The following is a 14629-nucleotide window of genomic DNA, read 5'->3' as shown; positions in this document are numbered from 1 at the left end:
GCAACAATTTCTCATCCTAGAATACTGAAATAGCCTCCAAACTCTCTCCTTGTTCCACCATTGCCCCTCTGTCTATTCTGAACAAAGCAGGTGGAGTGACCCTTTTAAAATGACTTAAAGATCAAGTCATTTATCTGCTCCAAGCTCAGCCACCATATCACATTCCAAAATCAAATCCTTTACAAAGGTTGGCAAGGCCCTAGGTGATCTGTAGGGCTGCTTTCAACCCCTCTTATCTATGAATTCATCTCCTTCTACTCTGGTTTGCTCACTGGCCTCCAGTTATGCGCACTTCTTTGCCATTCCTACAACTTCCCACATATGCTTCCACCTTCGGTACAAACAATTCCCTTCAAGCATCTGCTCAAATTTACCTTCTCAATGAGGCCAACACTGACAATCCTGTCAAAAATTGCAACACATCCTCAACCTGCCTGCCCTCACAATTCTCCTCTCCTGTGCTACATTTTCTTTTTCCATACTTTATCAGTTTATAATTTATTCATATGGTTATTGCTTGTCTTTTTCCATAAGAATGTAATCACCCCCACCATCCTGCTCACCAGTTACGGTGTATCATAATGAGTAACAGTAAAAAGAACTGCACAATAAATTTAGGTAGCTCCACATTAGGGCAACCTCTGGAGAGAAGTTTGCGAGGGAGTTGAGTAACAAAGTTGAGATATGAGGAAGAATATGAATTTCAAAGGAAAAAGTAGGCCTGCATGGTAGGAAACACATGTACCACACATCTGTTACCTCCCATTGACTTTGGTTGTTAGATGTAAATGTAAACCAAATGTAAGTTCACATTACTTCATCTGTTCTGACACCATCATTAAAGAAATCCTGAAGTAAGCAGGTTAAGACAAGAACTGTCCTTATCTGTTGATGCAATATTCTATTAAAAAAATCTGATACTAGAATCTTAAATTCAATCTCTGAATTACATTGTCAGGGCTAATCATTGGGGCTTCTTTTCCTAGCTGTCAGTTTTCCTTAAATGTCTGACATTCTTTGGACATCAGCATGTGTTTATGAAGGATTAGATCAAATTGCACAGATAGCTGAGAAAAGCAGTTTCTTCAGCAGTTGTGTCTGCATTAGACCTCCTTTTTGAATAGAAGCGATGGTTCTCAGTAAATTGTCAGGCAGTGGCCAATCATAGCTCACTGCAGCCTTCAACTCCTCCCACCTCAGCTTCCAGAGTATCTGGGATTATGGGTGCATGTCATCACACCCGGCTAAATTGTCAGGGTTTTTTAACCAACAGGTACCCACAGGTGAGTATGTGGTCTGCATGCAGAGAAATTGTTTCCCACCAAGCCAACATAAGGAGGCTTTACTCTGGGAGTGCTGCCATTTCTCACCAGCACCCCCTTGACCTTCAAGTGAAAATTCACTTCACCTTTACTCTGCCTTCACCTCACACCCTAATACCCTCAATGGGTAAGTCTTCCCCCAAATAACCCCATTCTTTCAAGACTTGTTTAGTCCCTTGCCTGAGGAAAAAGTTACTTTTGTTAACAACTGTTTACCTGGAGGGAGTAGCAAAGAGCAGAGCTTTCCAATGCAGTTCTTCAATAAATTAATATGAATGAATTCTGCACCCTCACCCAAATCCAATCCTTAAAGCTTCTCCAGGACATCCTGATTGTGGTTTTTCTGATTTATCTCCCAAGCCACACTCTTCTGCTTTATATATTACTGGAATGTCTCAAAACTTGATTTTTTTAAAAATAGGCTACAGATAATCCTCAGCCCAAAATTCAAGGTATAGCTAATTTTATTATTATCAAACAAAACTAGTAGATATAACTTCCAGGAAATAAGTTACATAAATATAACAGAATAAATTCATTTTCTTAAGTTTCAAATTAAAGATGATTAAGAAATACAGCTTTATGTAAAGTTTCTGCTTTTTCTCAATCACGCCTAAAGAGGAAAGAACTGGCAGCAGGAACACTTGCTCCTAGGAAACAAATACAACAAAATTATAATTAAAAAGATCTTCAAGCTATCAAAATTTGTGAGAGAAGGATGGTAAGAATGCAGTAGAAATTACCAAATGACAAACAAAATCCTATCAGTTTTCAGGTTGGTCAAAAGTAACTTCATGAATATAGCCTGTGATCAGCATATGTCCCATAGCTTATATGCCCTCTATACCTCCAGAGTTGCATAATAAACTTTTAACAATAAAACAACAACGAATATCAGGTTGTAAATATTTATATTTCTCTCACATACAATGTTGTATGAGACACTTGTTTTAATATGTATCCATAGGATTAATACTCATATGGAGTATAATGTGGAAAAGTGCAGAACTAAAGAAATAAGTCTAACCGAAAACAAAAGCACACATTTCTCAGGATTTAAAAATATTGCACATAGTAAGGTTGCACAGAAATTACTGGCTGGTTTTACAAACAGAATGAGGTATCAGTCAATCTCTAGATAAAGATGAGAGAGAGGATAAACTACACACACAAACACATAAATCCATACTAAGACCCAAGAGTGCCAACAACTAAGAAAGAAATATGAAAAAGCTATGTAAGTAGCTATGATTTCAACACTACAAAATCATTTTTAGCCTGGAACCAAACACATAACAATCTCTTGGCAATATTTCATTAAGTTTTCAACTTTTTTCCAGCCTAAATGACTACGGGCAATAAAACCATTTCCTTTACCCCAGTTCTACTGTAGAAAGGCACAGTGCTGTGGTAAATATCAAACCATTCCTTTCTCAACCTTTCAGTAGCAATTAACCAAGATACTGTTCTCCTTTACTGAATGACTCAATTATACAGTTTCATGTACACTCTGCAACGCAAGTCACAAATGTCATAGAACATGCAACTCTGAATTAGTAAAGGTTTCACTGCAAAAATGATTAGGTTCACACAATTTAAATCTACAATTAACTTTTAAAGTTTAATCAGGTAAACTCAATATTTTCTTGGTAATAATACTGGTGATATTAGTGAGCCCAAGGGCAGGTAGAGAAAAAGCACTAGGCAAAATTACGTGTTTTTTAAAGAAACTTTCCTAATCAGGGAAATAATTAGCATTTTGTCCACTCGTTGAATGTTGAATTTGTCAAAAAAAAAAAACCCCTTAAATATATTTAATAGCTATATCAAATTGTTTAAAGTGAAATCATGCACTTGTCAAAATAGTTCACAGAAAATTGTTTAGCATCAAAGATAATGAGGAAGAGTCAACCAGTTGGATTTAGTGAGAATAGAATAAGAACTACTGTCCTGAACAGTCAGTGTATGTAGTAACCATATTTCCTCTTCGTTGAGTGACAGTCCTGCAGTGCTTGCTAGATCCATGAAATCTATTTTCAGTCTGTACTGTATGCTGATTGGTAGAGTCAAAACCACTAAAAGAAAACATTTTCTCCATATCTTCAAACATGTCATCAAATAATCCACCTCCAAAAGAAAATTCTTGGAAATGATGCCTTTGTCTACTGGAACCACCATCCTGGCGTGTCTGGAAATGATTTTCAAAACGCTTCTTGGATCCAGTGTTTTGGTTTTGACCAAAAAAGCCAAAGTCTTTAAATAAGTCATCAAAATTGAAGTTAAATGACTGCTCAAAAGAATTTCCACTACCTCTTTGTCCTTTACCACTAGTAAAAGCACTGTGTCCAAGTGTATCATACTCTTTTCGTCTATTAGCATCTGAGAGTGTTTCATATGCTGAAAGTGACAAAAATATTTTTAGTAACTGAAGGTAAAATATTCAAAATTACATATATTCAAATCTCTTCAAGCAAGTGAACTGAATACTATTATTTTAGGGAAGAATTTCGCATCAGAAATAAAAGCAAAACACTACAAATATAAGCATCAAGTTAATCAAAATTATAAAATCAGGCAGAAACTGTCTTATTAACTGCTGTATTATCAGCAGTTGGCACAATGCCATCTGTAATACTCAATAAAGTTATTAAATGTTACCATTACTACAAATAAACGTGGGCAACAATCAGAGTTCTTTAATCTTCATATTATTCGTGTGAAATCATTAATTGCATTAAAAAATTAAACCATCAACTATAACCAATTAATAGGAATTAAGATTTTGCACCTCCTTACTAAAGTAAACTGTTTAATTCTAACTCCCTACTCAGTTACCTCCATCCAACAATAATTACTGAATGCTCAGCAGGTGCAATTTGTTTTAGAGCTAGTCTGAAGTCAAAATTTGTTTCAATTTTTTCTTTGAAGACAAATATGGCTTTGAAAAGCAGATCAAGTGAATAAAGCACTTTAGAGTCTAGTTTAATTTTTAAGTCTTTAATGTTTAAAATGTAAAATATTCTGTTTCGTAAGTTAGTTGATAAGAATTTTGGGTACCTAAAATTCTTTTTTGTCATAGAAGCAACAGTGATCTTATAAATAATATAGAATAGATTTTCAATATTTTTAGATAAGTATACCAATAAAATTATCTATTATTCTTTCATATATTTATTCAGGAATCAAAGCATCTGTGATAAGAAAATAATCTCAGAGAATCACCCAATATTTATACATAAATCCCACTCCACCTCCCATCTCCACAAAACCTTCAAATACAAACACTTCTTAGCTATCATTCTCCTTACTAGTTAATACCCATGACACTTCAGAGATTGTCATTTATTTACCTTCTGCAATCTCTCTGAATTTTGCTTCAGCATCCGGGCTCTTATTTTTGTCAGGGTGGTACTTCATGGCCAACTTGTGAAAGGCCTTCTTGATTTGGCGCTCTGATGCCGATTTTGGCACACCTAAGATATCATAGTAGCTTTTTGAGGCCAGAATTAATTCTGTTATCATTAAAATGCAGATTGCGAAGATGAAAATTGACTGGGGAGTAGCCATTTCTAATATCCTAAAACAGAAAAGAAAAAAAAATGTTATGGATGGAGCTAATCTTAAAACTTTTTTCTTTTAAAAGAAATCCAACACAAGGTAAACCTAATGCAGTATCAAAATAGTAAGCATACAGTATCTATTACCTGTCCACATGTAATTTCACTTTTAGTTTTATAACTCTCAAACTGGCTTAACCTTATTGAGAACAAAAATAATTCTTGGCTTTGTCTGTCTACTAATACTCTGGGCATACACAGAGGAGATAGAAAATTATCAATAACTGACTTTTAACCAGTTTATATTGAAGATTCACCATATGCAAGCATTGTAAGAAAAAAAAAGAAAACCAAATAATATAAGATCCCAACTTTCCCTTCAAGACTTCATACCCTGAAAGTAATAATGTATTTAACTTCACAGAAAAAAAAAACATTAAAAAAAAAAGGTGGAGCACCAAGGTAAATAGCCCAGTATATCTAAATTAGTATTAATCTCGCTCCAAAAATTCAGCTTTCATTTCAGCAGGTGAGCCAAGGACTGCAAATAGAGAATCTTAATATCACAATACTAATACTGACAATACAATAGAATGTTGTCTTTTTCCCAAATGTAAGATCCCAAATGTTTAACCAGGAAGCATGGCTAAATATTGTTTAAAACTCATGATGAACAGAATTTAAGATTTCTGCTAAAGCTGCCAGAAAAATGAACTTTGATAGTTTGTACTGTGGTTAAGGCAGATTCTTACTTTCACAAACTCAGTAGTTAAAATATTTCTTTTACCTTTAAACCATTAAAGAAATGTTAACTTAGAATTCTTGACAATATGTATTCAATGACTTGAGATTCAAAACGAAGGGATGGATCCTGTTTTTTGAATACGGGACCACCAGAGTCCTTAGTAACCTATAATGCCATAATAAGGCTGACGAAAAACACTACGGTTTGAGGAAATTGCCCGGCTTCCTCTCCAGCGGCCTTTCCTGAGAGTAATTAGCAGGCAGGTAGATAACTTATTTCCAGAGAGTTACTCGTAGTCACGGGTACCAAGAATCAAGAACCACTTCTCGGTTTAAGGAACACAACAGTGTGTCCCATGGACGCTGCGTCAACTGCAGGTTGCTCCCTAGTCAAAGGGCGGGTCTAAAACTGACAGGGAGGCGCCTCACTGGTTCAGCAGACGTTATTCCACGGTCTCAAGGTGGACATCTAATGATTTTTTTTTTTAGCAGACTAGTTTTGTATTGTACAGACTTCTCATCCCCAAGACGGCCCCGCCAGCCCGCAGCCCGTGCCTTATTGCCCAGCCTCGGTGGGCGGCTGGGCTGGACCCTCCAACCTTCACCTAAAGGCGACTGGCACTTTCCCTGCCCGCCCAGGCCCCGCCGCAGAAGCTGCCCGAGACCCGGGCTCTAATCCGGCGCCCGTGAAAGCCAGCGCCACAACCCAAAACACGATTCTGTGATGCGGCTCTCTCCGTTCTTCCATTCTCTCGGCCAAAAACATGCAGCCCATTGTCCCTGCGGCGACCGTGGCGGACACCGAGGCCAAGTCAGCTCACAAAGACAGGCCTGGGCTACGGGGACCCTCCGAACTCCCCTCCCCACGACCCCGGCCTCGTCCCTCACCTGCACCCTCCGACTACTGCTGCTCCTCCACAGAGCTGAGGCGCTGGCGACCCTGACGATCGGTTCGGGTCGGCTGCTTGGGCCCGGCCCCTCACCGCGGCCTCCCGGAGCTGGCACGCGCCCTAATCTCGGTAGTACACCGACCTAGCGCTCCTCCTTCCCCGCCGGCCCCCAGTCCCCTCTCAGCCAGCTCCTCACAGGCAGTAGGTAGCCGCTGGCGCCACCACCTCAGAAGACCTACACGAAACGCTTCCCCATTGGCTTCTGCCTCCCCACGTGATCCCGGCGCCCTACGCGCACGTGGAAAACTGTTGTTGCTGCTAGGGCTGTGCGCCACTTCCGGCTTCGACCCCCGAAAAGGCGGTGCTTAAACCGGAGGAGGCGGAAGTGAGTCGACAGACGAGGCGGCTTTCCCGGCAGATGCTAGCGCAGGCGCAGGGGCTCGAGAGGCCTGGACCTGTGGCGCATCCTCAGTGAGGAGGGCCGACCTGCACCCGTCGCCGGCCCCGGTCTCTAGGGGCTTCACCCGAGTCATGCCCCGCTATTGCGCAGCGATTTGTTGTAAGAACCGCCGGGGACGAAACAATAAAGACCGGAAGCTGAGTTTTTATCCGTAAGTTGTTTCTGGAGCAGAAGCGTCAGCCTCGCCGTGAGGCCTTGGACCTGTGGCCTTTGGGCTTGGGTGTCTCCTGTCCGCTCTGCCAGTGAGTCCTCAGCTCTCCGTACGTGGCCCGTCGCCCGCGGCAAGACGGAGGGAAGGCGCTAGTTCAGTTTAGCTAGCAATGCCCTTCTTGCGCGAGGACTGCGGGCTGGTGGCGAGGCCCAGGAGCCTGTTTGGGTGTTAACAGTTAAAACAGTAAAGTTTGCGCGGGCTTCTGTGGTTTTCAGTCTTTTCCCCACCTCACGTGATCTCATTTCATTGAACAACATTAACCACCATTTAAGATACGTGAAACCTGCGAAGTGGAAAGGTGCACGCAAAGTTAATTTACACCCCCCGCGAGGTAGGTCGCATAGGTATAATTTCATCCCACTTTTCTCCTGAGGAAACTGAGGCCCGGAATGATTAGGTAACCGACCTTGAAAGTTTAGTGTCAGAGCCAGAATTATAAACTAGTCTTCTGCTTAGGGCTGTAGATACTCTGCGGAGAACAAGGTTTTATTCTGTTACTCTGAATTACTAGAGCCACGATATACTTCCATCAAACTACTGAAGCACTGATTTTTATTCAGAAGTACAGACAAGCAGTGTCGTATAATAATTAGGGGTCCAGGCTTCAATGCTAGATCCTGGTTCCACTATTCTGTAGCTTAATGACCTCTTGGAAAGTATTTAAGCTTTGGTGTCTCACATATCTCATCTATAACGTGGAGATGTTAATAGTACTCACATGATTAATAACACATGAAAAGCAACATATTTAAAATACTGCATTTCCATTTTTTCTTGTATTTAAAAACAATTCATTTAGATCTAACCTGGTTCAGATTTTCAGCAGTTGTTTTGTGCTCATTTTACTTTAGACCTGAAGGACTTATTCATTAATGATTCGGCTGCTTTCCAGTATTTTAATTAATGGAAAAAAAAATTGATAACCCCACCAGGCGCGGTGGCTCACGCCTGTAATCCCAGCACTTTGGGAGGCTGAGGCGGGCAGATCACCTGAGGTCGGCAGTTTGAGACCAGCCTGACCAACATGGAGAAACCCCGTCTCTACTAAAAATACAAAATTAGCCGCGCGTGGTGGCGCATGCCTGTGATCTCAGCTGCTCGGGAGGCTGAGGCAGGTGAATCGCTTGAACCCGGGAGGTGGAGGTTGAGGTGAGCCGAGATCACACCATTGCACCACAGCCTGAGCAACAAGAGCGAAACTCCGTCTCAAAAGAAAAAAAAACTGATAACCCCGAGTAATTCACAATCCATGGCAATATTTCCAGGATTGTCTCCCTTGAAGCCCAGCCTCAAGATGCAAAGAGATGTTTGGGGGAGGAAAACAATCTAATCCACTTTCAGTTTATAGGGAAATACTACTGTACTAATGGCTCTCTCTCTGAGAATGTTTGTAGCAAAAGATCATGTTGAACTTGATTTAACCCCGTATTTCCCAGATTTATTTGGTCTTTGATATTGGAGATGGGGTATAACTCCACACTGAAATTTTTAACTAAACTTTGTGGACCTTACAGTAACTTTTTAGGAAGGAAAAAATAATGCAAGTGAATTGTAAAGATTTTTTTCACTGAAAATGTGAATTTAGTAAAAGTCGTATTATTTCTAGGGTTTTTAAAAAATTTTCTTGTGTAATCCACAAAATAAAAATTGAATTAGTTTTATTCTCCAGTAGCGTCAAACTTGAATTGAATTTGCTCATGTTAACACTACAGCAAACTGTAGTTTAAATGTATATGAATTTGGGAATTCAGTTAATATAGTGTCCAGTTTGTACTGTGATTATCTTATGCTTTTTGGGGAATTACATAAGACAATGAAACAAAATTATCAAATGAATTGAACCAATATAAAGACATAATTTATTGAGGAAACATGATCAAGATTTCTTAGAGATTTACCTATTGAAGCAATACAATCCAGTAAACAATAAGGATATTCACAAAGTTTTTTTTAATGAGTTGATAACTTAGCATATAGGTACAATGGAAATAATTTGCAAACAGCATCCATATACATGAATTTACAGTAAAAAGCATTATTGTAAAAGGCCTATTCTCATTTCAGTTGTAACAAAAGAAATGAATTTACCAATGGCCAGAAGAAGTCAGGTCCTCTAAAAGAAAATTTGTCTGCTTTTAAAATTCCTTTTCTGGTTATGCTTGTCATACTTACAACCTAATATTTGTAAAGTTAAAATATTTTTAAAACATGATTAATATTGCTTCTGTGGTTGGAATTTCCAAAGGTAGTTTATCTGATTTTTTTCCGTATGAGGATATCAGGATTAAAAGTTATATCTTACAGAGTACCCAGACTTTCCATGGCATCTTAAAAAGTTATCAGAATTTAGGGGGAAAAAATGATGCTACTACAAAACATAAGCTAAATGATTGGGATTGCGGGAAGGGAATGTATAACAGCTACATTTTATATGAGAAACCTTATATTGTTACTATTTTTAAAAACAGGAAATTATGTGGTGTCTTGGACTGTGTTCTTGGAAAAGTACCAAATGGAATATAAACCATTTTCAAATATTGTTTTGTATACCTTGACCCAAACCTTTTCAGATTGATAGGAAAAATTTTCTATCAAATTCTGCCATACACTGTAATGTTAGCACCAACTTTAAATCCAGGTTATTGTCAGGTACAGGAACAAAATGTATACAGCGCTGTCTTGCCATTTGTATTTGATTTGTTTCATATAAAATATCTGAGACTGTGCCTTTTAACATGTTCCATTCTTTTCTTCTATCAGTTTCTCCTTCAGAACTTGAAATTTGGAGTTCCCAGTTCATTGGTTATAGAAGTGTAGTACTATTAGACTAGATTACTTATAGATAGAATTAAAGATGATGCTAGTAAAGAGAATATTTTCAGTACTCTTTCAGCTAAATCATTTGTTTGAAATAACATCTTATTTTTTAAATATTAACATAAATAAGATTGTAAAGCTTAATACTGCCTTGAATTATAGACAACAAGCCATTTGACATGTGGTGGTATTATGAAATACATTTGAATAGGAATTTATAATTTATACAAACCTTTTTTCTAGTTCTAGGCAAACTGTACAGCAATATAAAAATGGAACATAATCCATAGAAAATACAAATAGATTTTGTCCTTTATAGGAACACATATATTTTACTTGAAGGGACTCTGAATTATGTTCAGCTCTTATCAGATAAGAGCCTTGGCTACATGTCTTACATCTTAGGCCTCTTACTGCAGAGATGATAATGGTACTAGTTGTCATGAAGATGCTCTTATTTGGTAGGGATGGTTGCCTTCCTCTTGTAGTACTTACTTGATGCATAGGTTACCCAGATATATAGGGTTGGAATTTGGCAAAATTGTAAAAATATAGCAAAGTTTTCCCTTTTTTCTTCTTCTTTTTTTAAATTCCAGATTTCCTCTACATGACAAAGAAAGACTGGAAAAGTGGTTAAAGAATATGAAGCGAGATTCATGGGTTCCCAGTAAATACCAGTTTCTATGTAGTGACCATTTTACTCCTGACTCTCTTGACATCAGATGGGGTATTCGATATTTAAAACAAACTGCAGTTCCAACAATATTTTCTTTGCCTGAAGACAATCAGGTATTGCAGTATGGGAGAGGGGTAATGCTGAGCAGAGTGGCAGATTTCAGGGTGGCAGGTGATCAGGTGGGAGAGTAAGAGGGAACTATAACTTGGGTAAACAGATACTTGGAAAAAAGGGAGCACTAATTTGTGCTTTTACTAAAAGTGATAATTTAAAAAATTAAACTCATGAAGCACAGCTTAAGAGAAGCAAGAGATATACATTATTAAGTTATTAACACAAGTTCATGAGTTTTATTTTTTATACTTTTTTTTTTTTTTTGAGACAAGGTCTCATTCTGTCACCCTGGCTAGAGTGCAGTGGTGCGATCTCAGCTCACTGCAACCTCTGCCTCCTGGGTTCAAGCCATTCTCTTGCCTCAGCCTCCTGAGTAGCTGGGATTACAGGCGCCTGCCACCATGCCCGGCTAATTTTTGTATTTTTAGTAGGGATGGGGGTTTCACCATGTTAGCCAGGCTGGTCTTGAACTCCTGACCTCAGTTGATCTGCCTGCCTTGGCCTCCCAATATACTAGTCTTTTGAATGATCTGAAATGTTTCTGCCGTATATTGAATGGGATTAATGCTTTTTAGAAAATACTTTAAGGTATATATACTCTGAACTTTTTTTTAACTAAATAAATTTGCTTGGCCAGTGTACTACTCAATATTATAATTAAATAGCACTAGCATAATGAGCCAATAAAAGTCATCTTTTTCAGAACATGAAAATATTATTTTCTAGGGAAAAGACCCTTCTAAAAAAAAATCCCAGAAGAAAAACTTGGAAGATGAGAAAGAAGTATGCCCAAAAGCCAAGTCAGAAGAATCATTTGTATTAAATGAGACAAAGAAAAATATAGTTAACACAGATGTGCCCCATCAACATCCAGAATTACTTCATTCATCTTCCTTGGTAAAGCCACCAGCTCCCAAAACAGGAAGTATACAAAATAACATGTTAACTCTTAATCTAGTTAAACAACATACTGGGAAACCAGAATCTATCTTGGAAACATCAGTTAACCAAGATACAGGTAGAGGTGGTTTTCACACATGTTTTGAGAATCTAAATTCTACAACTATTACTTTGACAACTTCAAATTCAGAAAGTATTCATCAATCTTTGGAAACTCAAGAAGTTCTTGAAGTAACTACCAGTCATCTTGCTAATCCAAACTTTACAAGTAATTCAATGGAAATAAAGTCAGCACAGGAAAATCCATTCTTATTCAGCACAATTAATCAAACAGTTGAAGAATTAAACACAAATAAAGAATCTGTTATTGCCATTTTTGTACCTGCTGAAAATTCTAAACCCTCAGTTAATTCTTTTATATCTGCACAAAAAGAAACCACGGAAATGGAAGACACAGACATTGAAGACTCCTTGTATAAGGATGTAGACTATGGGACAGAAGTTTTACAAATCGAACATTCTTACTGCAGACAAGATATAAATAAGGAACATCTTTGGCAGAAAGTCTCTAAGCTACATTCAAAGATAACTCTTCTAGAGTTAAAAGAGCAACAAACTCTAGGTAGATTGAAGTCTTTGGAAGCTCTTATAAGGCAGCTAAAGCAGGAAAACTGGCTATCTGAAGAAAACGTCAAGATTATAGAAAACCATTTTACAACATATGAAGTCACTATGATATAGAATAACTAGGTTTTAAAACTATGGCTGTTAAATAAGCTTTTTCCAGCCAAACCAAACTACATGTAAAGTGAACTGTTTCCTGTATAAAGTTCTCATCTTAATGAACCTATGAGAGTGTTGTAAAGTTATGAACTGTATCCTATTCTTGTAATACTCATTTAAGAAAAACCAGAGAGTTGGGCTGGAGAGAAAAGCAGTTTTATTACTTGATAATTTTCCAAATTAAAATTTAGCACATAGAAGCATTCAGTTATAACATGAGAAAACAAAGAAGTGTTCAAAGAGCACAGACTAGAAGTCAGGTTTAGGAATCAGTCCTGGTTCTACCACTGGCATATGACTTGGGCAAGTTACTTATGATTGTGCCTCAGTCCCTAATTTGTAAAATAAGCACTTACTGGATTTCTAATTGTCTGGTTATTTATAGTCCCTTCCCTTTTTATTAAGATACTTCTATTAGAACACATTGTCTGTAAGATAATATATACTTAATACTAGAAGTTGGCTAGAATTTGATGATATTAACCATGTATTATTTTCAGTATTTATTGAATTCTGTGGTCTTTGACCTTTTGGCTATAGTTACATATTACAGTTATATTATCTGTAATAGAAAGGAAGATAAACTTTTTTTTTTTTTTTTTTTTTGAGATGGAGTCTCACTCTGTAACCCAGGCTGGAGTGCAGTGGCCTGATCTTGGCTCACTGCAGCCTCTGCCTCCCGGGTTCAAGTGATTCTTCTGCCTCAGCTTCCCGAGTAGCTGGGATTACAGGCACACACCACCACATCCAGCTTATTTTTGTATTTTTAGTAGAAATGGGGTTTCACCATGTTGGCCGGGCTGGCCTCGAACTCCTGACCCCAGGTGATCCACCTACCTTGGCCTCCCAAAGTGCTGGGATTACAGGCGTGAGCCACTGTGCCTGGCCAAGATAGAACTTTTATAATTTTATTCCAGTTGAACTAAACTAAGGAACCACCCATTAGCCCAGTTCTTAGGAGAGGTACTTCAAACTTGAAAGAATATGTATTTCGGTAACTTATATGTGGCTAACCATCAAATACATAGTCATCTAAGCTAAACTTTCTGTATTTAAACAGTTAAACTTATAAACCAAAAATTTTAATGAGGTTAATTTTAAATATATTTTAGAAATTACAGTTTGTATCTGTTTCTTAGTAGGTGTGGCCTTTAAAATATGTGCTTATTCATTGTTAAATTCCAGAATAATAGAGTAATACTTAATACTGTACATTCCCACTTATGTATATTTTATTAAAATTTATAAGCAAGAAATTATACATAAGTGGTCATGATCTTAGGGAGACAAAGAATTTCTCTTAGAAAAGAGAAGTAATGGTAATGTAAATAAAAATACCGTTTATATTCACATGATTTTAAGAAAACTGTAAAAGCAAAGATTTTGTAGTAATGATACAAATGTAACAAATAGATGTTTTCTTAAAATTGGCAGTCAGTATAATTATGTTTCTGCCTATGATGTTGAGGAAGTTGTATCAGTCTGATTCTTAGTTTTTTCATCTGTTAAGTAGAACGTACTATTACTTACCTTAAAGGGTGGCTTTGAGAATTTTGTAAGGAACAAACATGTTTTTGGTTCTGGAATATAGGAGGTGCTCAATAAAAGTTGACTCTGACTGGCAAATAATATTGTTTTGTAAATGCATGATGATTATTTTTGGCCATATTTGACTTAGTTTCATTAGGCTAATATTAATTGGTACTATATGAAAGTGAGTCAACTAATTATAAAAGATTAGAAATGTCTTAGGTGACAATGGGGGAAAAACTTAAAATTTTTGCATAAATTATGGGGAGATAATTGATAGAGTTATTACAGTGTTATGAAGTATTCCCATGTTGCATTTTGCAAATACTTAATTTAAAATAATACAGATGAAAATAATCTTGAGTCACAATAAAGTAATGATATGTTAAGTTTCAACAGTGTACATTGTAATTTTCTGAAAGTTACAGGTTCCTCAGAAAAAATTTAAACTAGCTTTATTTCTTTAATAAATTATAAGTAAAAGTTGACTATCTGAAAATCCAAAATGCTCCAAAATCTGAAACTTTTTGAGAACAAACATGACACGCAAAGGAAATGCTCACTAGGGCATTTCAGTCTTCAGATTTTTGAATTGGGGATGCTCAGCTGTTAAGTGTACTGCAGA

General features: G+C 37.3%; 2 protein-coding genes across 6 annotated transcripts; one reads left to right on the top strand and one right to left on the bottom strand.

Annotated features, from left to right (window-relative positions):
• Positions 1-1768: 1768 nt before the first annotated feature.
• On the bottom strand, positions 1769-6811 carry DNAJB9 (DnaJ heat shock protein family (Hsp40) member B9). The gene is given in 3 exon segments (NM_001279946.2): positions 1769-3719; positions 4673-4899; positions 6512-6811. Coding segments are annotated over 2 exon segments (672 nt in total). The 5' UTR covers positions 4890-4899; positions 6512-6811; the 3' UTR covers positions 1769-3264.
• Positions 6812-6914: 103 nt separating this feature from the next.
• THAP5 (THAP domain containing 5) lies at positions 6915-14400 on the top strand. 5 transcript variants are annotated; one of them, XM_003318743.7, is made up of 3 exons: positions 6915-7124; positions 10598-10790; positions 11518-14400. In XM_003318743.7, the coding sequence occupies exons 1-3, from the start codon at positions 7045-7047 to the stop codon at positions 12430-12432; spliced, it is 1188 nt and encodes a 395-aa protein (XP_003318791.1). In that variant the 5' UTR covers positions 6915-7044; the 3' UTR covers positions 12433-14400. The 5 variants fall into 5 exon arrangements, with proteins under 5 accessions (XP_003318791.1, XP_016801153.1, XP_009452258.1 ...); XM_016945664.4 differs by having other exon boundaries at positions 6948-7515; XM_009453983.5 differs by having other exon boundaries at positions 6987-7124; positions 10598-10668.
• The last annotated feature ends 229 nt before the right edge of the window (positions 14401-14629 follow it).

Source organism: Pan troglodytes, chromosome 6 (genome assembly GCF_028858775.2).
Source record: "Pan troglodytes isolate AG18354 chromosome 6, NHGRI_mPanTro3-v2.0_pri, whole genome shotgun sequence".
NCBI classification, from domain to species: Eukaryota; Metazoa; Chordata; class Mammalia; order Primates; family Hominidae; genus Pan; species Pan troglodytes.
The sequence above is the reverse complement of the archived record's forward strand: the minus strand, read 5'-3'. Positions and strand labels throughout refer to the sequence as shown.